At 37.2% G+C, this 26,953-nt stretch overlaps 1 protein-coding gene across 1 annotated transcript; it reads right to left on the bottom strand.

Moving 5' to 3' along the window:
- Positions 1-9,023: 9,023 nt before the first annotated feature.
- On the bottom strand, positions 9,024-26,092 carry lgi3 (leucine-rich repeat LGI family, member 3). Its single transcript, XM_079636432.1, has 9 exons — positions 25,620-26,092; positions 23,583-23,654; positions 19,576-19,647; positions 17,648-17,719; positions 15,845-15,916; positions 14,590-14,759; positions 12,069-12,233; positions 11,452-11,542; positions 9,024-9,986 (listed from the first exon to the last, which is right to left on the bottom strand). The coding sequence occupies exons 1-9, from the start codon at positions 25,829-25,831 to the stop codon at positions 9,257-9,259; spliced, it is 1,656 nt and encodes a 551-aa protein (XP_079492558.1). The 5' UTR covers positions 25,832-26,092; the 3' UTR covers positions 9,024-9,256.
- Between the last annotated feature and the right edge of the window lie 861 nt (positions 26,093-26,953).

The raw sequence follows: 26,953 nt of genomic DNA, 5'->3' as shown, positions 1-26,953 counted from the left end.
AAGTATTATCTCTGTAAACACTGCTGGGTCATCTGACCAATCGCAGATTAGCGTCGCGCAAAGGAGGGGTTTGAAAAACGAGTCGTTGAACGATTCATTTGGGAGTTGGTGAGCAAATCAGGTAAAAATAAATGCATATTATACGACAACAAAAGTGTTTTTTGTCATTGCATGCATGTAAAACTGTTGTTGGGGACTCCCTAAACAACATTAGGAACATTTTAAATGTCATAATAGGTGCCCTTTAACTGTGCTCTCATGTATTGCCATAAAATATGATTATTTATAACAATACTATTTTAATGCATTTATTTGATGATCTGATCTGGATGATGCAGATGACCAAGCTGATCGATCAACGTTGCCAGCGCAACAGGACCAGAATGTATCAGATTGGTATGTTTGCATTTGTTATTGTAGAAACGACAAAGACGTAGTCAAACAAACACACAGTCAAATATTTGGGTTGTACTGTTCTGGAACAGTGTTTTCTAATTGTATATACAATTAGAAACCAGGCTCAGTCGGGGGCCAGTTCTCCTCTGGCCAATGAGCGAACAGTGTATGATTATGATTCTGGCAGCATTACAGGTCAGAAGTCAGATTGGATCAGAACATTCACAATATTATCCAGTTCCATCTGGTTGGAGGTCGGAGTCACACCGGTTTGGAGACGAGTTTGTTGAGTTTGTTGAGGATGGCTGTCGTGTCGATGAGGCGTTCACAGGCTGATGAGGCTGGCACTTCAGGGATGCGTTGTGGTCATGTCCAGGCGCAGGTCCACCGTCTGATCTGGATCCGGCCCGGTTCACTGTGTAGCCGCTCCCTGAATCGTGTAGTTCAATTTTCCACATTTATTTTATGTCATTGTGTCAGTATCAGTATTTGCTTTCTACCATACACAAATAAAAATGTCACTGCACTTTTGCTGTGTAATTGTAACAATGAGCACTCAAACACACTAAACCAACAATTACTAAAAACACACACAAAAACTGATTTTGCACGGGCATTTTGCACTAGTAATAACAAATGCACATGAGGGGGAGGAGGGTGCCGCAAGAGAGTTTTTTTACGACAGTGTTGTGAAATATACGCCCCACAACTGTAGCGGGAGCTCGTTGAGAACATAGATATACATAATAAAGGCTAGATGTCTTACGGTGGAGTCTGAAGCCGTTTCTCAATGTCAAGGAAGGATCCTCGGAAGCCGGAATTTCGAGGATGCTACGTCATCGACATCCGTCGAAGGACTGTTCCAATGTCGAGGATCCTCAGAATTTCAACCAAGGGCGGAGTCCTTCGTTCGGAAAATATCCCATACACAGGAAAGTGTGCATATGTGTAGACTTCGCGCTCTTCGCGCTCTCAAATCGCCCACAATGCTATGCGCGCAGCTTTGCCATCTTGTTTAAAAAAAAATACAAAATGTTGGACGTTAGCGGAGTCGGAGCAATAACGGGGCAATATGCTTTTAAATGTAGCCTAAGTATATTTACGTTACCATACATTTGTTATAATCGTCATATAAGTAAAGTTTAACGTTTAAATGCCAGTACAAATTACTACCGTATTGATATTACAAATTACGTTATGGCTAACCTGTCATTTTAACAATTGTTAGCTTGTTTGCCGTCACCGGCATTTCACATATTTTACCATTGCATGTGTTTTAACAGCTAGAATGTTGCTATGGACGCAGTTCTGTTCACCCAGGCAATACAATCATTTTTAAATCAATAAACTCCTTTTTAAATCAATATTTTGTCTCAAATTATTTATTTATTATTATTGATTTATTTTGTTAGGTAGGCAGCCATGTAATAAGCGGGATAATGTTATAGCGAGCCAGTTTTTACAGCGAATACAACCCTTTTAGGTTTATTCAAGACCACTCCGCTTCGCGTGGTTTCACTAACGGACGCAACGTGCACTTGCTAGAATGTTCCATTTACGTGTTCTCTCGAATCCTAAAGAGGATCCTCGCCTAGCCTCTGAAGGAAATGACTTGGAAGGACGCGTCCTGCCAAGGAAGTATCCTTGACATTGAGAAACACCTTCTAACGTCATCACTGGTGGCCATCTTGTCACAGGCAAGCATTCTGGCGGGCTCTGTGGTTCCGGATGTAAGGTGAGTGATCTGCACGAACACAAATACTCTTATCTCGCTGAAATCTTGACGGATTTACAAACGGTTTGGTTTCTTACAAACGTTATTAACGTGGCTATAATTCTGGATACTTGAACATGTTTAAATATATAATATTATAATTATTCATAAGTATGCAGTGTCATAACTACATCTCTGACATTTATAACAAACCAACCCGTTTGAAAATCGGTAGAAAATTTAGCAAGTTATGGTTATTTAAAAAGTACATGCACCATTAAAACAATGTTACAAGTGAGCGAGCTGACTGTGACAAGATGGCCCGCCAGGTCGACCTCCATTGGCCAGCAGCGCGGACGAGACATCTAGCTTTTATTATGTATATCTATGATTGAGAAAACATGCGACAACAAAAGTGAGAATCAGCTAAGAAATGGCTAGAGTTGCCAAGTTCCCCTTTAATGGGAGTTCACTCTTGTTGAATAAGAACAAAGAAAGAAAAAGCTAGTCAGTAATAAATCAGTAAAATCAGTGTTGCAGATCATACCATCGTTCTCAGACACACTTGCCTAATGCTTCTAGATTAGCAACTGTAAGCTACCTCTGGGCCATCTTCAACCTACATGAACAGAGAGAAACTTGCACAAGACAGATTTGTAAAACCAAATTTTGGATTGTTCAACAAGACATATGTAAAGAGACACAACAAAGAGCATGGAAGTAATACAACCGCTGGAAATTGATGCTGTAAAGGGAGACAAAAAAGTTAGGTAAAGAGATATTAATGTCACACAGGCAGACAGGCAGACAGACAGACAGACAGATAGACAGACAGACAGGCAGATAGACAGACAGACAGACAGGCAGACACACAGACAGACAGACAGACAGACAGACACACAGACAGACAGCTAAGCAGACAGACAGGCAGACCTGTGCCTTTGGGTTTTATTTTTCAAGTCATTTGACATTTGCTTGTTGTAACTCTTCAAAATTAAGCTTTATTTTTTATCTTTCTTCAACACTGAATCTAATACTACTTATATTTAACTACTCAAAATGTGTATTGGTCAATCTCAGGCAACTTTAAAACATTTTTTACAAGGTTTCTAAGCAGAAGATGGACGCATGTTTTCTCAGTCCTGTTACCGAAACTCATGTGCAATTTAAAAAGCATGTCTATGAATTCTGTTGTTTTCCCCACAAGAAAGTGTTTATTTTAAAGAATTTGCTGGTTATATATGTTCAAATAATTTATATTTATGACAAAAATCACTATACTGTATATTAAGGCAAGGTGTATTTTAATAAAAAACACAGACATTTTTCATTTTAAAGAAGACCGAAGCCTCAAGTTTATATATTTTTTTTATAATTAATTTATTAAACAATTGTATACATGATGTGTGTAAATTGTATAAATGAACAGTGGTTTAAACTTTTATTTTTTTTGAAAAATAAAAGAAATTGTAACAGGAATGAACACTTGGTAACAGGAATGAGTGTTGATGAATATGTGTGTGTGGTGTGTTGTGTGTGTGTGTGTGTGTGTGTGTGTGTGTGTGTGTGTGTGTGTGTGCGCGCGCGCGTGTGTGTGTGTGAGTGTGTACATGACTGTGTGCATAAGATTTCTGTGTGCTATTTTTCATAGAAAATGCTATTTTTTAGTGTTCTATGCAGTTTTTATTAATGTTTTTAATTATACATTTTAAATTTATAGTTAGCCTAATGTGCAGGACATTTTGCTTAATAATAAAATGTATTTTAGAGTTAATTTTCATGCAATTTTATACATATAATGTCCTGGGCTGGGGACATAAATGTCACCCTTTCGTGGAATGGCTCATATAATGTTAACAAACACAATTGCCAAATGGTTATCTCATCATGTCAACACTCATGTCACGTATATTAAAACACATTTGATGCATTGTTTTCCCTTATTGACTAATGAATTACAGTTTAAATGCTCGGTTTTATCACTTAAATGGTCTTACCTAAAAATATTCTGGTTCAGGGATTCCTCTGGGATTGGATCTGGAGTCTTCTCTTGTATTTGTATCAGTGATTAACCATGTGGATGGATGATAACAGCCTTCTGGCCCATATCTATGAGCTGTTAACCACTGATAACGCCCATTCAATCGAGTGATAACATTTATTTTAGTTTTTGTATGTTCTAATTGTGGTCCAAGCCTCTTTTGGACCCCATCAGAAGGTGAAGATTATGCTTTTGATCTTTTATAAAGGTACATGAGGACAGAATCAGGCCTTCTGTCACCCATCGGGAGAAGGGGTGGCACAAACGACTTCAATTTCTTCAAGGAGAAACTCTTCTGACGCATGTTCTGATGGTTCGGATCCCCAATTCCTGCCACATGTCTACTTTTGTCTATACTGTCCTGAAAGCTTTTCTTTGGCTCCTTAATGGAAGAAGCTATCTCCTGCTTCAACCAATCTTTCTCCAGCTGAACCTCATCTTTCTCCTGCTGCAACATTGGGCTCAGAGACAAACCTTCTGGGAGATTAAAGCTGGCCTTTTGACCTTTCTTTGCCTGCTTTGTGGGAAAAGCATCGCTCATCGCACTGAGGCTCTGAGGCACAATTTCTGGAGGATGAGTGAAGTCAACATCTTCCTTGTTCTTTAGCTCGTCTACAGAAGAAGCATTCGTTCGAAGTTCCTCAACAGAAGAAGCATTTGTTCGAAGTTCCTCAACAGAAGAAGCATTCGTCTGGAGTTTGTCTACAGAAGAAGCATTTGTATGAAGTTCCTCAATGGAAGAAGCATTCGTCTGGAGTTTGTCTGAAGCATTCGTCTGGAGTTTGTCTACAGAAGAAGCATTTTGCTGTAGGAACTTTTGTCTATTCTGAAGCAAGCATTGTCTCTGGGGTACAGCTCTTCGAAGTGGTGTAACCTTGGCCTCTGTCTTTGTCTCCACAGACACATCACTTTGAAGTGGTTCTGAGCTCGCTCTTGTATTATCGGTTGTCTCCTCAGACACACTTCGTAGGCCATTTTCTGAACCGCCTTTGTGATGTTCAATGTTCTGTTGCTTTTCTTTGGGAGAAAAATGCTTCCTGAGCAAATAGTTGAACTGTTTTTTCAAGATGACAGTTCTGTCTTCCTCTACTTGTGCCTTTACACGGAGCCCCTTGTCGGCACAGTGGCCATGCCTGCTGAACATAGGAAAGGGCGCCAAACTCCTGACGACAGAGTTAGGGATATAGCCATCAGGAGCAATGGGCCATATTATTTTGTCGAGGCGATTCCTCTGCTTACTGACATCGGACCACCTGATTTTATCCGGCAGTTTGGTAGATGTCATCGCGAATCGCGAGTAAAGAGACCGCGCAAACAGAGACCGCTGTAAAAGTCTGCAGAAAATGTGTGTTGTTATGGCGTCATCGCATTGAGACGTCAAACATTCCAAGCGCGCGCTTGTTTAAATAAACTATTATTTAAAGGTAAACACGTTTAAGACAAAATTACAATTTAATTTAATATTAAAATGATTTGATACATATAACGAATGAGCCACCTGTTTTAAGACGCACTGTAAGCCGGAATATCGGATCGGCATTCTCAACTGTCAGATAAGTTGGCGAAAATATTAGATATTATTGTTATTTTATTATTATTATTATTAATAGCCTACTGATAGGCCTACTATATTGTTGTTGCTGTTAATTTACAGAAATAATTTGATTACTGATGCTGTCAAAATCGACGTTAGTAGCCTACACCTTTTCATGGAAACATTGAAATTTGATGATGATAAAAACGAAAAAAAGTATTTATTTACAAAAGTATTTATTTAAAAGTAGCTATACATTTATTTTTTTATATTTTTAATATATATTGTAATACATATCTTGTATAAAGCGTGTATAGGAACCTATACCATCAACTTACCGGGTAGATAAAATATAGCCAGTATTTGTCTGTTTATTAGTTTATGAGTAAAACTCCAAAAAAGGCTAATACGCAGAAACCCACATAAATGTTGTCCTCATTTTAGATAAAGTTGGAGATTAGATAGAATTAGATAATTGGTGGAACATTTTTTTTTAAATGTAACAAAATCGTTAGATGCATACAGTCATAAACAATCAGCTACAATAGGCATATACTTCACAAGGAGACAATAAAGCAAGCACCATTCACGCTCATATTCATGCATATTTCATGCAGTTTGGTCCTTGAGTTTGATAGAATGCACAGTTTAATTTAGGAGCATTTTTTCAAATCAATCAACAATTTATAATTATATAATCTACAGCCTATACTATAGTATAGGCCTATACTTATCTTTCTTTTATCAAGAAATACTTTATGCACTGCATACATTTTTGAGGACTTTTGAATAGGATTAGAGTTCACTAAATGTTTAGATTTCTATGTAAATCCCACACTGCCCCCTGCAGGCACCAGCTGACTGTCCCATAGAAGATGTCCAGTCACTATTGGCATCTGGATGGAGATAGACAGAGGAAGCAGGAAAGGAAAACCCTTCTTCTTTGGAGGCTATGGACAAAAAAAGACAGAAAGGGTGAAAGGATGGAAACAAGGTCAGAGACAAATATTTGCTGTTACTTACCATTTTGAAGTTTGTATTTTCCACTATACAGTATATTACATTTCATTTTGATTGTTTTTCAGCTATATTGACACATTTCACAGCACACTTATAATCAGACAGCCACTGTGATAAAGGCAAGGTAACAACCAGAGAGTCTGCATTCAATAACAATATGAATCACTGCAAGCTGATAAAGAAGTTGTTCATGTGCAAGACAAACAGATATTTCAACTTTATTTTGTCGCATCATAAATTACATTTCCACCACAGTCAGTTATTGCAATACATGCTGATGACAGCAGATGTTTTATAGTGACATGCCAATTAGTAATTATTGTTCCCAAATAATAATTCAATATTTTCAGATAATAATCTGCATAGAAAAGCAAAGCCTTAACAGTCAAGCTCAACTGAGTGATGAAAATGTTATTTTTTCTTGGTAACACATTATATTCGTACCTACAGACATTTTCATGTTATGATGATGAATCAGGGAGTCATCTGTCTAAAAATATAATTTCACTTTTTTTTATATGAAACTGCTGAACAATGTACATCCTATTAAGAGTAACATACAACAACATATTCATTGCAATGCATATGGTAAATCTTCATTTAGCTTTGAAGGCCCAAATGGGTAATAATCATTATTAGTATTAGTAGTAGTGTTTATTAGTAGTAGTGCGTATTAACATGTCTTTTTTTAGTTAAAGGGATAGTTCACCCAAAAATCTAAATAAGCCCATGATTTACTCACCCTCAAGCCATCCTAGGTGTATAGGACTTTCTTCTTTCAGACGAATATAATCAGAGTTGTATTAAAAAATGTCCTGGCTCTTCCAAGCTTTATAATGGCAGTGAATGGCTGTCCATAAAAGTGCATCCCTCCATGATAAAAGTGCTCCACACGGCTCCGGGGGGTTAATAAAGGCCTTCTGAAGCCAAGCGATGAGTTTGTTTAAGAAAAATATTCATATTTAACATGTTACAAAGTAAAATTCCAGCTTCCGGCCAAACAGCCATAGGCAGTCTACTTGTGCCTAAAGAGAGTCAGAAGTATCGTAGTGCGTCATGGCGTAGCGTAAATATCAGCAGTACATCGCATTACTCGCATAAGTTGCGCTTTAGACCTTGAATCCGTATGTTCGTTTGGCTGGAAGCTAGAATTTTACTTTGTGTAAGTAAAATATTCATATTTAACATGTTACAGACTCATCACTTCGCTTCAGAAGGCCTTTATTAACCGCCCAGGAGCCGTGTGGAGCACTTTAATGATGGATAGATGCACTTTGATGATGGATAGATACACTTTTATGATGGATAGATGCACTTTTATCATGGATGGATACACTTTTATGATGGATAGATGCACTTTTATCATGGATAGATGCACTTTTATGATGGATAGATGCACTTTTATCATGGATAGATGCACTTTTGTGATGGATAGATGCACTTTTATGATGGATAGATGCACTTTTATGATGGATAGATGCACTTTTATGATGGATAGATGCACTTTTATCATGGATAGATGCACTTTTATGATGGATAGATGCACTTTTATCATGGATGGATACACTTTTATGATGGATAGATGCACTTTTATCATGGATAGATGCACTTTTATGATGGATAGATGCACTTTTATCATGGATAGATGCACTTTTGTGATGGATAGATGCACTTTTATGATGGATAGATGCACTTTTATGATGGATAGATGCACTTTTATCATGGATAGATGCACTTTTATGATGGATAGATGCACTTTTATGATGGATAGATGCACTTTTATGATGGATAGATGCACTTTTATCATGGATAGATGCACTTTTGTGATGGATAGATGCACTTTTGTGATGGATAGATGCACTTTTATGATGGATAGATGCACTTTTATGATGGATAGATGCACTTTTATGATGGATAGATGCACTTTTATCATGGATAGATGCACTTTTATGATGGATAGATGCACTTTTATGATGGATAGATGCACTTTTATCATGGATAGATGCACTTTTATCATGGATGGATACACTTTTATGATGATAGATGCACTTTTATGATGGATAGATGCACTTTTATGATGGATAGATGCACTTTTATGATGGATAGATGCACTTTTATCATGGATAGATGCACTTTTATGATGGATAGATGCACTTTTATGATGGATAGATGCACTTTTATGATGGATAGATGCACTTTTATGATGGATAGATGCACTTTTATCATGGATAGATGCACTTTTATGGACTTCAAAACAGAAGCAACCATTCACTGCCACTATAAAATTTGGAAGAGCCAGGACATTTTTTTTATATAACTGGTTATATTCATCTGAAAGAAGAAAGTCATATACACCTAGGATGAGTAAATCATGGGCTAATTTTCATTTTTGGGCGAACTTACTCTTTCAGATGGCTTACACTTACAGAAACTAATGTGTGCGTGTATTTAGCAATGACAGAATCAATTCTTGTGTGAAAGCAGATGTAGAAAAGGTGTGGAAATGTTGCAGTTCTTGACATTTAAGCCCCAGTAAAACGTCTCCAGCAGCCTATTTGGCACTGAGGTCCACCACGAGATGCTGGTACACCATGGTCTTTCCTTTAAAACTGGCCGCTAACAGAATATCCTTATTGTCAACAGACACCAGACTGAACCCTCGAGGCGCTAGCATGTTCAGTTCCTGGAAGGGCAGGAACCTTTGAGTGAGGTCGTCCCACAGATAGATCCGAGAGAAGGAATAATCGCTCCCCAGCAGAAGGTACTGCCTCACTCCGACGCTGAACGGATACACGGCCATTGAGCCGCGTGACGGCAGGGTTTGGATCTCCACGAAGCGCTGGTTGTCCCAGCGCAGGATCTTCGAGTCTCCTATGAAGCGCGTGAGGCAGAGATACAGCACTTTACGCACCCAGAAGTGCTTCACCATCTGCACATCGCCTGAATCTGTGATCTGCGAGTGGTAGAGGAACTGGCGCTGGCTGCGGTTCCACTGGTACACCACCGGGGGCTGCGAGGAGCTGGAGAGGATGAGGCGAGGTTTGCCGTCCACCTCGAGGAAGTCGATGTGAGTGTCTCTGTGCCAGGGATGGAGAGACTGGTGTGAGTAAAAGCCGTTACTGTTCCAGCGGTACAGGCTGGTGGAGCCGGCTTTGGAGCTGTCGACTACAGCAAAATACCAGTCGCCTTCAATCTGGAAAGTCTCGATGAAGTTGGGTTTGCGGACACGGGTGGTGTCGATGTCCTGGATTTTGACGAAACGCAATGGACCTTCCTCCCATCTGACAACAACAACGGGATGTCATAATAAGAATAGATGATGATGATGATGATATATTTACATGCAAATAACTCTTTGAGGTATTGAAATAATAAGGAGAATTCAGTAGTTTGGTGATAATTGAACATGTTTTACACATTAAGAAATAAATCAGGCCCTGTTTACACATGGTACTAAAGGGATAGTAGTTCAGTTTAAATTAAATTCAATTTGAAGAATGTCAGTAACCAAACAGTTAACTGGTCCCATTGACTGCCATAGTAGGAAAAAAAAAATACTATGGAAGTCAATGGGACCAGTTAACTGTTTGGTTACTGACATTCTTCAAAATATCTTCCTTTGTGTTCAGCAGAAGAAAGAAATTCATACAGGTTTGAAACAACTTGAGGGTGAGTAAATTATGACAGAATTTTCATTTTTAAGTGAACTATCCCTTTAAGATGTGTTTTGGTCGATCGGATCACACAGATGTAAACGGGGTCTAAGGCTGTGCTCACACTTGTTGTTCGGTTAGCTTGGTTTGTTTGGTCCGGACCAAAAAAACAAACATTTAGTCCTGGTTCGCTTAGCGTTCAAATTGGCATTTTTAACACCGAACCTAAAGACATAGGGATGTGTTCACAACCTGATTGGTTGGATTTAATTATGTATATTTCGCGACAGAACGTAACTTTTGTAACTTAATAAGAATAAATGTATATTTAATTTACAAAGTGACGACCATGCAGTGTTTCTTTATATTACTTTATGGTTGTTGTATTGAAGTTTATTTGTCATATTTCTTGTAATTAGTTTATTTATTGTTATTTCATCACTGATTGTGTACTTGTCTTCAGTAGCTTGAGTTTTTTTTCTTTACTTAGTCTTGTTGTTTTTTGTGAGATTTCAATGGTATCACATTTTGATATCATAAATACCTTATTTAAAGCAAAAATAACTATATTGTGATATATATTGTTGTCTTGAAATAAAATTACTCATATCATGATGTAAGATATTGGTCATATCGCCCACTCCTATGCAAAAAAATGCATCGAAAACGTATAAAACCAATTGCAAAAGTTTTCATGAAAGTGTAATCTATTAAATGTAATCTAAAATAATGAAATACCAAATAAATATTAAGTTTCTGTAAAATTAGTGTTTTATTCATTTGTATACTTTTTTGTTTTTTATTAGGCAGGGCTTGGCAATTAGAAGCAATTAAGTATAATGTTCATTTATGTGTTACACACGCACAAGACATAAAAATTCATTAAAAATGAACTATAAATAAAGCAAAAAATAAAATTGACACAATATCAGTTAAAACCCATTAGACACTCGTTGATGGGTTAATGTTGAAATGTTGATACAAAGTCCGAAGAGCCACTGATCCCAAACAAAAGATGCTTCATGAAGCATTGTTCCGAATGTGCCCATCACTACAATCGAGTCCATATCCAAAATAGTGCACATAGACATACTTGTAGATGTGTGATCCTCCAAAGAGCTGAGCCACAACCATGTAGAGAGTGTTGTTGATCACCACAGGTTTACAGTAGACAGCAGAACGCGCTGGAAGGCACATAAAGTACATATTAAATCATTATGCTTTGATAATCTTGCCATTCTTTAAAGAAGTTCACTTATTTTGATGTGTTGACTCGCATACTAAAGCACATGTGAAGGACTTTTTAATTATGATTTTCACATAGTGTGCGATATATTACATTTTAAGTAAATATATATTTAAATTGACTAAATTACAATTAATTTAAAAACATGACATACAAATATATTTTTAGTTTACCATGAATGCTGGTCTGCCATATACGATATAAGTAATTGAGAAATTACATATTAAGATGTACTTAAGTCATACTGAAGTAAACTACAATACATTTTCATTTAAGTGCAATTAACATGCAATGAAGTGTCTGAAAAGATTACATTGAGCTGTCACTCTCGTGAAACGAGATTTTGTGGTTGGGAACCACTGCTTTGGGGAATATCCCCATTTTCTTTTCTTTTTTTGCATTGGTTCTACCTATTAAATCAAATAATAATAAAAAAATTGAATAACAGCTGACGTTTGACTTACATGTGATGTTGTAATGTGTCTTGAAAAGCATGTCCACATGATCCCAAATGAACACGGTGCAGATTCCGGTGTTGGGCTGAGCGAAAACTGTGTACTGGTCATTGTTAAACTCGTACGACTCCACAGACAGAGACTGGAACGAGTATACCTCATATACTGCAAAATCTGGATCAGAAGAACGTTTCATATTAGTCAGTCCACCATTTTAAAATCCACCTCTATTTTAAATGGTCCTGCGGTGTGACACGATTTATTTACAAAAAGACTACATGCAATTTTTGTAAATAATACATCTCAAACATTTCCAATTTTTCTATAATTATTATACATGCATCACATAAAAAATACATATATGTATTTTTTATGTGATGCATAAAAATCAGAAACGTTTTGTTAAATAATTTATAAATATATGTATTTATAATTGTATTATAGCATGTCACAACACAGGACAAAGCATAAACTGTTTGGAATTTCATGCCAACTACCGGTACCCAGATACACTACATGGCCAAAGGAATGTGGACATTTATTATCAATATCAATGCCGTCTACGAGATGTTGGATCATGGATGCAGGAGGGACTGGCTCTCTGGCTCCAATTCATCCTCAAAGGTGTTTGGTTCAGGTCTGGGCTTTGTGAAGACCAGTGAAGGACATTTTTTTTGTAGACTAGATTTTGAATACAGGTTTATTTTCATGCTGGAAAAAAATAAATCTCCCCAAAACTGTTGCAACAAAGTTGAAAGAGGAGAATCAAGAATGTCACTGAGTGCTGCAGGAATGAGTCCTGAAACCTGGAAATGAGTTCGCAATTTTGCACTTTCGTCAGGGCCACTATCGTCAAAGATGATTGACAGTATTAGCATATAGTTTGGATTGGCGGTCTGGTTCTCTTCTGGGCAAGAACTCAATGCCCATCCATGCAGCCAAGCATGAATAAGAACAAGGAGAGCAGTGATAACCCCCCTGAACAGTATTGCAGATATCATTAATGTTCAATAATTTAATGTACAACATAATTCGAGAATTAAGTCTGATTCGAAGAGGAATATCAGAAGGCCAAGTCCTGACTGGACGAGAGGTGGAGCTGGGGATGAGGGAGGGTAATTCAATCCTGAGCAAAACCATAAAGCTGTTGATAAACTGAATATGCCTTATATATGGATGCTGTGAGAGGCGTCGTATTCCTATAGGTAGACGTGGATCAGCCGAGTCAGCTGATGTGAGCTTCACTGACGTGACCTGCCATTTCCGCTTCCGTCATCCCAAGGTCAATGGGTTTTTGGTTGAATGCCTGAAATAAGCTCAAGATATTTTCATGTTTTATTCTACGACATAATCTACATCAGTAATACCACCACTTCATTTTTGTGTTGCTAACAAGTGTCTACACAGGAGGGTATGGGGGCAGTAAACCTAATCTCTGAACAGGTAAACTCAACTACTCACTAGTCACTTTCACAGCCGTGTTGTGTTTATAATCACGCTCTTGCAAACTATTCTAACTATCCAACTTGTAGATTTTAAAGGGTTCATGAAATGCATTTTCAGATCTTTATATTATGTTTCTGGAGGTTAGCTGATAACGTTAGCAAAGTTTTTGCACCATAAAAGTTCAAATAATTGTAAAAAAAATTATAAATAAAAACGCTACCTTTCAAGGGGTTACATCTTCTAGAAACACAAGTAAACGCCAACTGCCGTGAACTTCAATGCCAGTCTTAGTTGAGAAAGAAAACGCAAGTGTATCAGTATATTGGACCAGTGCATTCGCTCTTAAAGTGACAGCAGCCTAATATTCCTGCGGTCTGTGTTTTTAATGCTAATCAAACAATAAAAGACAAAAATCACTTGCTGCTCTTGACTGAATAACTATATGTAATTTATTCAGTGAAGACTGTGAAATGGTATTTTACATGTGATTACTTTATTCAATTTCTGTACCTGATATTTACTGTTAAGGGAGAAAAAAGTTTGATTCATTTTTTTTTCTTTCTATTTTATATATTTGTGCTATTGCTACTATTTGTTCTTATTTTATTACTGACTATTTACTTGTCTTTAATAATATTTGAAATTGATATTAGTCTAGTATGTTTTACTGTGGTATCAAGTGTGCATAAGTCAAACACAATGAAACAATAACTATTTTTACTTACTTTATATATTTATTACTTTTGGTGTGGAGCCAGTGAAAATGTTGGCAGAGCCAGGAAAGATTTGAACCACTGGCCCAACCGTGCCAGTAGCGTTGACCCCTGGCCCTGATCATAAACTTTTGTTGGTCACAGAGCTTATTTTCTGCAGTAATGGAAAAGCTAATGAAAAAATCCTATATTGGCTTTTTCTCTAGAGAACCAGGGTAAAGCTAACTTCCATGTAAATAAGTTATCAGTTGAAGTAAGGAGCCTGGAATTTGAAGGGGGAGTCCTCATACTTCTGACCACGTAGAGTACCTATATTTGACAGAATTACAGATCTCAAATGCCATGTGCTAAGAGTGCGTGAGTGTCCTTACCTGCACTTATGCAGTTGAAGTCGCGTGGCGTGAGGTCGTGGATGCGTCGACCCTGGAACTCAAAAGGACTGGCGCAGTATATGGCGGGAACAGAGGTGTTGGTCTTCTCCATCCAGTCAACCAACCATTTGATCTTACAGTCACAACGAAACGAGTTCCCTCGCAGGTCTCTGCCAAGAGTGGAGAGAGGAATAAAAACATACACAAGAGATACAAAATACATGAACTTTCCCGTTTAAAGAATAACTCTCGTCTGTGAGGTATTGCTTAGTACAGGGGTTTTCAAACTGGGATGTGTGGAAAGTTAGAGAAAAAATATTTTATACAAAATGTTTAACAGAAAATGCATGTTTTTTTTTGTTAAAGGGTAACTGTTGCCAAAATTGAACTTAGGCTCTTTTTAAGAGTTCACATGAACTCCAGAATTGACAACATTGTTTGTGTACACAGAGTTTACTAAAAAGAAAGGTTTTGTACGACTCACTTTATCAGTTAGTGTTTCCGGTGGCTGGAATTTTGTCAGTCAAAAGTAGTCGATCTCCGAATGCAACGTAACAAGGATGGAAAGCTCCTAAAGCCTAGTTCCATATAAATTCACGGATAATTTGTTGTTTTGTCGTTAGTGAAAATCAATATTGACCTTGTATTTGAAAAAGGATCCTCATATAATAATGAAATGATTCAGTGATACAGATCGACTATTTTTGACTGACAAAATGCCGTGAAGAACAACAGCTACAGTGAGTTGTTCAAAACCTTTATTTTTAGTAAACTTTGTGCACACAAACAATGTAGTCAATGCTGGAGTTCATGTGTAGAGCTCCTGGTGATACTTCAAGCACAGTTTCATGTTGTGTCGAGCCTATAGTGTTTTAAAAACAGCGATTTTGATGCTCTTATTGTAGTGCCCCATGCACTCCCATTCAAAAGGCATTTTGACCTAAAACGAAAATACGGTCAAACTTAAAAGTGGAGTTTCCATTCTAATTATGTTTTTACACAAAAGTTGACTCGGGTAGATTAACAAAAAGAGCCTAGGTTCAATTTTGGCAACAGTTACCCTTTAAGTCGGTTTAGCTTTAGTACACTCAATGGCAATTAAAAGCTACTCTTCTTCTTTTTTTTGGAAACATTTTGCCTTTATAATATAACGCATACTATTTTTCACACACATTATAAATGGGCCATGTAAGGATATAGTGTATTTTAGTAAGACAGTCCCTCACAAGGGTATTTGGGTATATGGTATACATACAGGTCTGTGAGGATGTCCAGGTGTTTGAAGAGATCTCTGGGAAGAACTTGCAGGTTGTTGTTGGATAAAGACCTGACACAGAGAAAGAGGAGAGAAGAACATTCAAATCAGAGAGACATTACATGACCTATTTATCATGACTCATACCTCTATTCTTCAATATAATCTATAAGGTACAATGAATGACACTTTCGACTCATCATATTAGAAGCAGGGTGTGAATTACAATTATTCTCTGAATATTCAAGACTGTGGGGTGGACCATATATAAAAGTTTTCTGTTCCTAATTAGTCGTTTGGAACTAGAGGTGAAAAGACTATTTGTGTTTCTCAATACAAACCTCAGATAACATTAATCAATAGAAATTAATTTAAAAGGTTGGCCACCCTGAAATCCATTGTAGAAGTCACACAATGACGTTATACTATGTAGGCCTTAATAATAATGTTTTTTTAAAAAGATGTCTGAAAATATTCAAAACTGGTTATTTAATTCATGTTTTAAATGATTTCTGAAATGAAAGTTACACAAGTGTAACAACAAAATAATTTTACAGCTTATTTATGTTTTATTTTAGTTTTTTAGTTTTTTCTTGCCTTTAATACATTAGGCAACTGCTTTTCTGTATCTATTTTTTTATCCGTTTCCAAATTTAATGGGGAAAAAAGAGGAAAATTGTCATGTTTTTGTGGCAAATGGATAAAGAAAAGCAATTGCAAATGCCATTTAAATGTTACATTTAAAAATGTATAAATTGATTATTTATTGTTAAACTTAAAGGGTAACTGTCGCCAAAATTGAACCTAGGCTCTTTTTGTTAATCTACCCGAGTCAAACTTTTGTGTAAAAGCATAATTAGAATAAAAACGCCACTTTTAAGATTGACCGCATTTTCGTTCTCGGGTCAAAATGCCTTTTGAATGGGAGTGCATGGGGCACTTCTATGATAGCATCCAAATCACTGTTTTTAAAACACTATAGGCTCGACACAACATGACACTGTGCTGGAAGTATCACCAGGGGCTCTACACATGAACTCCAGCATTGACTACATTATTTGTGTACAAAGAGTTTACTAAAAAGAAAGGTTTTGTAAGACTCACGTTATCAGTTAGTGTTTCCAGTGGCTGGAATTTTGTCAGTCAAAAGTAGTCGATCTCCGAATGCAACGTAACATGAGGAGAGTAAAGATGGAAAACTCCTAAAGCTTAGTTCCATGAGATATTGCCATGAGCTAAGTGTCTAAGTTATCATGCTTTTTTTATTGGAATTACAAGTTCATGACATTTCCTCATATGGAGTCAGTTCATTACGTCGCATTCGGAGATCGACTACTTTTGACTGACAAAATGCCGGCGGACGGAAACACAGTGAGTTGTTCAAAATCTTTCTTTTTAGTAAACTTTGTGTACACAAACAATGTTGTCAATGCTGGAGTTCATGTGTAGAGCCGCCGGTGATACTTCAAGCACAGTTTCATGTTGTGTCGAGCCTTCTTAGTGTTTTAAAAACAGCGATTTTGATGCTCTCATAGAAGTAACCCATGCACTCCCATTCAAAAGGCATTTTGACCGAAAATGAAAATACGGTCAATCTTAAAAGTGGCGTTTCCATTCTAATTATGTTTTTACACGACTCAATTTTGGCGAGAGTTACCCTTTAACTACATTAAACATTAATTAAATAATCACTTCTTCATGCATCTATGCTGTACACCAATTTAAAAAAGTAATATATTTATAAATGTATTTATTATTTTTGCATGAATACACTGATAATTGACTCCTTAATGCAATACATACAGATGTGTCAGAGACTTCAGTCCTCTGAATGTGTGCTTTGACAGGGTTTGGATGTCGTTGTTCTCAATAAATCTGTAAGGAAAGAATATGGGAATTAAATTACCATTAAGACACATAAATGAATCCAACCAACAACTCATTTGTCAGACAGCCACAAAGTGAAATATTTGCAGGTGATGTCATTAATAAGATTTAGGCACTGTGTGGTATTTGAGATAGAAAGATAAAAGATCAGGACAGGGATATTAATCAAATGGCAGCTTCTCTCCGTCCCTATTTATTGTAATAAACTGTAAAGCTAAACGCAAGCTGGCTGTTCCCTGATGGATTGAAGAGTCGCAGCGTTCAGGAAGACGATGCCCACGTCTCTATGCAAACCTGCCGCATTTGCCGTGTTTAAAGCTTTTAGCTTAATGACACTGAGATTGTGGCCGTTTTCATTAATGCTAAAAGCTTTCTGCAATAGCAAGTTTTTCCCTCCCTCTCTCTCCCTCTCTCTCTCTCTCTCTCTCTCTCTCTCTCTCATCTCATTCTCTCTCTCTCTCTCTCTCTCTCTCTCTCTCTCTCTCTCTCTCTCTCTCTCTCTCTCTCTCTCTCTCTCTCTCTCTCTCTCTCTCTCTCTCTCTCTCTCTCATTCACTCTCTTTCTGTGGTCATTGAGCTGCCAGTGTTTTAGTCTGAAAGACAACGCTACCTGAATTTTAAGAAGGATTCACAGGAAACAGCACAACTATGAAGATGAAAGATGCACACACACACACACACGCACGCACGCACGCACACACACAAGTATATATTATATTAGTGAGGACTTTGCATATTCTTCCATTGAATTTATAACCGGTTAATGATTTATAAACATGTTTTGGCCGATTAATATGCTTTTTTAACTAGAGGACTAGTATGTCCTCACTAGTCATTTGTCATAATATTTCACAGTATAAGTGAGGACATTTGGCCCTCACAAGTATAGCCAAATTTGTACTCTCTCTCTCTCTCACACACACACACACACACACGCACGCACGCACACACACAAACACACACACACACACACACACACACACACACACACACACACATAAATTTCCCATTTATCTCAGTGGTATATATATTTAGCTAGAATTAACAATTACTTTTGAGCAGCTGCTATGGAAGAAATGCACTTTTTGAGCATCTACAAATAACCTGTGAAGGAAAGTAGTTTTTATCAGCGTTTTCATTTATAGAAACGACCACAAAATCTTTGGTGCATCGATATGAATTTGCCACATCCTCCAACAGGAGGCTTATCTGTTGATTCAGCGTTGTGAAAAGCAAAACGCAGGTTATCAAATTCTAACCGACAGTGGAGAAAGAAAGAGACACAGATAGAGAGGAAGACAGAAAGAAAAGGGGGACTTATCATAATTCAAGAAAAGGCAAGATAGTGTTTTATTTCATAAAGCTTTTTGTGGTTGGGTTTGGGAAAGCTAATGTGCCATATTATCTAATATCAGAATCTGTCGGGTAAATGATGTTCATTGTCAATGGCTGTGCAAATGATCCCTGATAATTAAACATTATAGCTTTCAAACTTGAAAATGTTGAGAAACATTTTGTATGAACATTACATGTCAATGTCTGGCTTATAATGATCTTAATATTGAAGAACAGAAAATTAATTCTACTTTAACATAATTTTTTTAGCTCTTTCTTGCATTTATGTGAGCAAAATCCAGTGAAAATAACAGAATAAATCACACTTACAATGCAGCAAAAAATATCCTGAAACCTCTAATCTGTCCATCTAGACAAGTGATCAATCCACCAACACACTCATCTATCTTTAGTCAACCATCGATTAGGCCATCCATCCATCCATCCATCCATCCATCCATCCATCCATCCATCCATCCATCCATCCATCCATCCAGCACACATACTTACAGGTATTGGAGGTGTCCAAGTCCAGCAAAAGCATCATCAGAAATCAGAGAGAATGTGTTTGAGTTCAACAGCCTGTGCAGAACGAGAAGAGAGTGACAAAGATGAGAGTTTGCACTTTCACTGAGCTATAGATCACAAAAACATTCCTGTCCAGACAACTATAGGAGTACTTGGCATGGTAACGGATATGACAATGTTGATATATTTGGTCTTGGCAGAATAGATCTGCTGCTGTAGTTATTGCTGCTGCAGAGCAAGTACAGGACTTACTTCTGCCAATACACACACGACACACTGCTGTGAACAAGTAAGACATGCTGCTACTGCTGTACATCGTAGCCAGGGATTGAAATGAACTTGTTCACTCACCAGCCAATTAGGCTACTACATTTTTTTTTTTATATATTTTTTTAATAAAATTTGGATTTCATTTCATACATTCATTTCTTATTTTAACAAATTATTATTCAAAAAATAAAATCCTGTCACCCAGCCGTCTCCTCCCTTCCTCTTTCATCCTCATCACCAAAAATGTATTTAAGGTGGACAGATCAATATAGTACAAAGAACATTTTATGAATACCATAATAATAGCAATAGAATAAGAAATATAAATTACAGAATATAGACAATAAAAAATAATAAGTTAAATAATGACTATAGTGAATAGTACAATAATTTAACAGCATAGAGTGGTATAATATAATAATAATAGCAAATACAATGTAATATCAATTGCAGAATAATATAAACAATACTAAAAAATAGTAAATTAAGTGAGTAACGTTAGGCTACCCGAAACGAGCACACTCTAAGCCCGGATAAGTTGAATGCACTTAAAACATTTGAGGAAACCGGTTGCCTTAAAAACTTTAAGTAATGGGTTATGAAAACTTGAGTGCATTTAACTTAAATGCATGAAAGGGTGGAAGTTCAAAACACTGAATCCCAAAGTTGATTTCACTTACAATCTCTTGTAATATCAAATGCCTTTTCACATGAACTCCACTTACTAATTTAAGTTAAAGTAACTAAACCTTAAGTGGGTGAAGTAGACTAATCAAGTTTACATCAGTAGTCTTTACTGAAAATCATTAGTTCACATTAAAAATGTTTTGAGTATAAGGTGTACTATTAAGTACCCAGCATGCATTGCAACATGAAGCTTTTCATTTGAGTGTCACCATTGTTGAGATTCATATGCTGATTGTTGATGTCTATGTGTGACAAAATAACATGGCATTTGAAAAAAAAATCTACATAATGTTTTTACAATTGTTCAAATTATAACAATTCTGTTGGATTTCCTGCTGTAAAAATCACAGGACTTTCATATCAATCATATGGAAAGACCCAGAAAATAAGAGATTAAACTCTAGATGATATGATGTGCTACTGACTTATAATCTTTATTGATGACAACATCAATATGCAGTCATAGTCACTGGATCACTTTACTCTTGGCTTTTTTGCTATAACAATTGTGCCTTTTAAACACACAGGTAAAGCAGCCAGAGAAAAACTAATGTTCAAATGTCAAGGGCAAGAGCCCAACTAAAGCCAACACTTATCACCATTATGGTGACTACAAATTTAAACAATAATTCATCAACATCTAAACCTCTGTTAATTCTCAGTACCGTCTGCTGCCGAGGCCTGTGCTCGTCCCGCCAGGTGTAGAGCCCCTTGGACGCACGTTAGACGCGGGTCTTTAATTAGCCCCCTCCCCTTCCTCATGAAACTAAACATACCAAGTTATCTCTGCTAAACCTGATTAGTGTAATGAATCTTTCAGCTAAATAGTACAAACAACTAATGTGGTTTAGTAATGATAGCAGGTTTTTACTAAACATAAAAGAATAAGTAATGATCACTCGTAAGTTTAATTAGAAACAAAATCTGGGTTTACAGTGCAGACCTAACGTAAAGTCATAAAAGTCGGTTTTAAGAAAGATGAATATTTAGGTTTCAGGGAATTAACTTTATAATATAAAATATAATATCTAAAACTATAATATAAATCATGTCAACTCATCTCTCAACTTTCACAACTAAGTTAATTAGCGACATCGCTAGCTATTTTAGTCTGACTGACTCCGGTGGCCAACTAACGTTAACTTACTATTAGGCCTACTAATAATGACCAAATACAACCAGAAACAAATGTTCAGTCTTGCTTGTGCCTTGTGAAAGGTAATTCCCCGAGACCTGTTTTCAATTGTGCGGCGATTTATACAGCCACAAGCAGCACACAAAGCATTTTTCTCAATTCGTTTTGAGAGTTATGCGAAAGTTGCCGCCCGCAATATGGCGGCGCCGTTGACGAACGATCCAGCGTGTTGCAAGCATATTGACCGATCAGCCTGCGCCATCTAGAGTTTCATGACAGAACTGTGTATTTCTCTGCATTTTAGGCATTTTTTACAGAGCCCAACACATGACATAGCCTGGACACTATACATCGTGGCCACAAATAAGAATTATTTATCTCATTTTAGTCAATTGTGGCCATGTTGAACATATTCGTTCCCTCATTTTGATTTAACTTTAAAAAAAGAATTAATTATTACAATGTGGCCACAATTTAGTAAAACAAGGGAACAGATTATTACATTTTGTGTACCATTTCCTTCAAATGAGGGAACAAATTAGTATAGTAAGTTGAGTGAACGAAATGAAATTGTTAACTCATAGCCACGATGTAGGCTACATATAGTCAGTAGGCTACTATGACCACATAGCTTAACAGCTTAGTTAAATGTTAGCCCTCTAAAACAACAAAGGTTACCAAAACCGAAAGCTACTGTGTAGTTCACTTCAGGTCCTCTAGAAATAGGCTAAAAGTGAAAAATACGTCTAGTAGGCCTAAGGCCTATAAGCATCTCTATTATGGGATGAACTAACAAGTCAAATAATGTGCTCTTCTATGTTCCCTATGCTCAAGAGTGAAAGATTATAATAGATCTTAAATCAAGAACTTGAACAGTGATCAATGTTTTAAAACTTAAAATGATTTTTTTGCATTATTGTGCTCCAACTGTGGATTTACTGATGCAACTAAAGCATGTTAAAGGAATGGGAAATTAAGGTTAAACATGTTAAGCTCAATGGACACTGGACAGCATCTGAAACATATATTAATCGTGAAAATTATGACATCCTTCAGTTGGTAACAAACTAAAATAATGTTTACAATAATGCACTTACAATGAATGGGAGTCTATGGCGTTACACACAAAAATGTGACAGGAGTTGATATCCCAGTGTCTTGTCCCATTGACATTACTCAAACATGATTTTTGTTGGTTTTCACAAACTGAGGGCTAATTGAGGAGGAATTATTTAATGTCACAATAATTACCGCAGATTAGAGAACTGCACAAAAGCTTTTCAAATAGTGAAGTTGTGTGCAAAAACTTCTGTGTCTAATAGATCACCAACATTTAAAAGCGCCATTGCCTGAAAGATCACCATGTAAATCTAGTATCACTGCCTGTGGAAATTAAGAAGCCACAATAAATTCCTGTGGCTGTAAGCACATTTTATAGGTCTCAAATGTCAGTCTGCTTCATGACATCTGCTTATGTGAAAATTATTTCAGCAGGAAAAGAACGAGATGTACAGATTTGATTGCTGCCGACAGTGGATTTTCTGTTACAAAAAATATAGAAATACACACCAATATATTTGACAAGCATTGCAAATCTGATATTGCAGAATGTGTTTCGTTTGTTTACTGATTCAGTGACTGAAAGAACTGGCATGCTGTCATATGAAAACAAACTTCTCTCTTGTGTCTTTCTCACACACACACACACAGGGAGGACAGAAACACTGTTGTTGTGTGAGTCTGTAAATGGAGGGTCTGTCACTGATACACATCACACTACACACTGCTCAGACATGCAGCTGACAAACACTACAATTCTCACTCCTTTTTCCCTTTCAAACACGCACAGGCCATAATAAGAAAGTGCAGAGGAGGGTTATGTGCATCTAGGACTCACAGGAAATGCAGTAGGTGCATGTGGGAAAAAGCTCCTTCAGGAATCTCTGTGAAGGCAGCGTTCACCATAGTCCTGATAAGACAGCAGAAAACATCATCATCATCACCATCGTCATCATCATCATCACCATCATCAGCACAAATGTAGTTGCTGTCACTGTCATCTTAAAGTAAATGCTCATTAGTTCAGGAAACATGTCTTCATAACATCTGAAATCATCAGCATGATATAGTTATATGTAGTTGCATGTCCGGTTGCTTTGCTTGGCTCAAGTCAAAAGTGTCCACCCTCAAGTCTATGTAGTCTGTCCTAAGATATGATTGGCTAGTTACCGCAGTGTACGTATATTGGGTTGCTTTAGCCTGTTTAATTGCCGTCCAGATGGAACTGCTTGGAAGAGTAATAGTACACCTCTACACTCTTAAAAGGTTCTATAGGCGCTTTGTATTTGGAACCCCTAAAAGATTCTATACAGAACCCAAGAAAGGGTACTTTCTTGTCATTATAGAACATTTTTAGCATAAAAGGTTCTTTGGAGTTGAGTAAAGAACCCTATGGTTCTATATAGAACCCCAATGAACCCTTTTTTTCTAAGAGTGTAGAACCTTTTAGGGGTTCCAAATACGAAGCGCCTATAGAACCTTTTAAGGTTCTATATAGAACCTTTTCTTCTAAGAGTGTATAAAGCCACATAATTGAAGTTATTATGCAGGTGCAAAGCACAAGCAAGTGTGGGATAAGTACTTAATATTTAGTACTTTGATATAGGGGTTTGAAATATTTCTAACTCTAATGATGAATAATTCAGGGATGACACCACTTTTCTCCCAATATACATAATTAAAATACAGTAAAAAGTCATTTAAATTTAATTTTGAGGAGTTATGTTTGGCCTTTTTTTTTTCTTAAACAGTTGCTCCCCACACCTGAAAGCATCTCACTGTTTAGTTATTAGAAACTAGGACACAGATCTCCCTTCCCTTTTATATTCTCAGTCTGAAAATAAGGGCACCATCTGAGTGCCGAACTCTTTATGCATGAAAACTTGAGAAAATCAAAGGCCTTTATCAAAACTTTCTTCAGAATCTATAGACATGATTATGAGTAAACTCAGATGAAATCTGAAACTCAGAAAAAATGGTAATGTAAGTCTTCAAATATGTAATGAAATATGAAAAATTCAGTTAAATTACTATTGTACATAAATACACAAACCATGAAAATCAATTAAATAAATGGTATCTGTGGTTGATATCTCTCAGAGAGTTGACTATACAACAGACTTCACTACTGACTTCACCTCAGTCTGTTGAAAGGAATAGTTCACCCACGTAACTCTCAGAAAGTATAGTCCATCAGACTCTATAGTTCAAGTCGACTCAAGCCATACGCAAGATTTTTGTGACGAACAGACTGAAATGAAGTCATTGTTCATTAATAATTTCCCTTCCCCACCAAATGTCATGAGATGAAAATGATCAGTGAATAACAAATATCAGTTTGAAATATATAGGGCAATATATAGTCAAATCAACTACTTTACTGTTTTTTTGTGTCCTTTTTGTAGTTTTACAGGCTATACGAAACTGTCACTATATAGAAAATATGAATCTATGACTATATGACTGTATTATAATGGCATAAATCTGTAATAAGGTCCCATTAGTTAATGCATTAACTAATAATGAGCAAAACATTTTTTAGTCTTTTTATTAGTCTTTGTTAATATTATGATACAAACACAACTGTTCATTCTTAATTCATGTTAGCTATAACGAATGTTAACAAGTGGAACCCTATTGTAAAATGTTAATGCTAAACCTTTATGAATGACGTCATAAGTCACTTGACAGGTGACACAAGTTCAACTCAAGACAATCCATGTTATGCCACAGAGAAAAATGGTATATGAGTGCAAAAGCAAAAGCATGAGAAATGATAATAGTCCTATTTTACATGAACAACTTTTCTCTACTTTGAATATAAAGATTTTTAAGGACAGAAGAAATAGGCAAACGTGATCTTTTCAGTACTCACAGGGAGATGATTCCTGGTGGGAAGCTCTTGGGAATGGCTTTGGTGTCCACGCAGAAGGCACTGTCTTTAGTACAGGAGCAGGTGGCTGGACATCGTGGGATTTTGGAAGCTTTGCGGCCCGCCGCGTTCCCAAACACACAGAAAAGCAGCAGGCAAACAGACAGCCGCCAATCTGGCCATCGTAGAGTCCGCCTGGGCCTTGCTTCCACCATCTTCCACCTTCTCGTCTCCTGCTTGAGTCAAGAAACACAGGAGGCTGGAGAGAGGGATCTGTTTTTTATCCTTTCCTTACTAAGAAAACTGCAAGAGAGGAAGCTCCAGGGTGTGAACGGGAGAGGAGGGGAGGTGTTAGGCTCAGAAGAGACTGACAGAGGGAACAGAACACGAGTGGGCAGTGACTGGTGTTCCCTGGGTGCGTGTATGAGTGTGTATTTGATTGTCTCAGTGTACTCTGCGGTGTTCTCTCTTCTCTCTCTCTCTCTCTCTCTCTCTCTCTCTCTCTCTCTGTGGTGCAGCTGTCAGAGCACAGACTGCAGGAGTGTGTCAGCCAGCGCTGCTCCGCACACACACTCAGCCTCAGACCAGAGTGCAGCAAAGCTGACACTGAATTATTAACAGTCGCATGGGCCAACACTTAAGCAGTAGCAGGGAACACGGCAGAGAACATAGTGGGAAGGGGAGATTGAGAACCAAGATGAAGAAGCAGGGGGTAATGGACAGGTCAGTGGAGGTAACACTAAATAATGAAAAAATCCTCATGTTTACGCTAAGGCAAATTTCAAGCAAACCTTCTAGAAATGGACATATAAGCAAGCACACACATTAATGAAAATGTACTAGTGGTTCCCAAGTGGTTCCCAAGCGTGTTGCGGGGATCCCCCAACAATAGATCTTTTTTTTTCTTATCTGAGGCTACGTCCACATTAATCCAGATACATTTTAAAACACATATTATTTTTTTCATGTTTTGGCCTTTCATCCACACTGAGACTGCATTTTTGCCCTTCGAAAATGAGCTTTTTGAAGAATCTCTCCCAAGTGGATGAATTTGAAAATGCAGTGTTTTGTGTTGTGGTATGAACTGTGAATGTGGAGGTATTTGAAAACTGTGACGCATGTTAGTTAGTCATGTGATGCATATTGTACCTATACTGTAGATATCTATGGTTATCCTGCCATAGCTGTGCCTGCTATTTATGTTAGAAGAATGGCATGAAAACGTCTAGGTTACTAATGTAACCCCTGTTCCATGAAGGAGGGAATGGAGACCTTTTTTCAGAACGACAGACGAATTGGGTTCTCGCCTGAGAGAAGTGGGTATGTAAGGAAGCGTG

The sequence above is a fragment of the Phoxinus phoxinus genome (assembly GCF_949152265.1).
Source record: "Phoxinus phoxinus genome assembly, chromosome: 15".
Classification (NCBI taxonomy): Eukaryota; Metazoa; Chordata; class Actinopteri; order Cypriniformes; family Leuciscidae; genus Phoxinus; species Phoxinus phoxinus.
Note: the sequence above shows the minus strand (reverse complement) of the source record. Positions and strands in the feature narration are given on the sequence as shown.

Excerpts from the sequence above, each read along its gene's own strand:
- lgi3 (XM_079636432.1), bottom strand. The coding sequence starts at position 25,831 with ATGGTGGAAGCAAGGCCCAGGCGGACTCTACGATGGCCAGATTGGCGG. Across the intron at positions 17,720-19,575 it reads CTTGGACACCTCCAATACCT|ATTTATTGAGAACAACGACA; the intron begins GTAAGTATGTGT and ends CTTTCCTTACAG. Across the intron at positions 12,234-14,589 it reads CTTCAACTGCATAAGTGCAG|ATTTTGCAGTATATGAGGTA; the intron begins GTAAGGACACTC and ends CTTCTGATCCAG.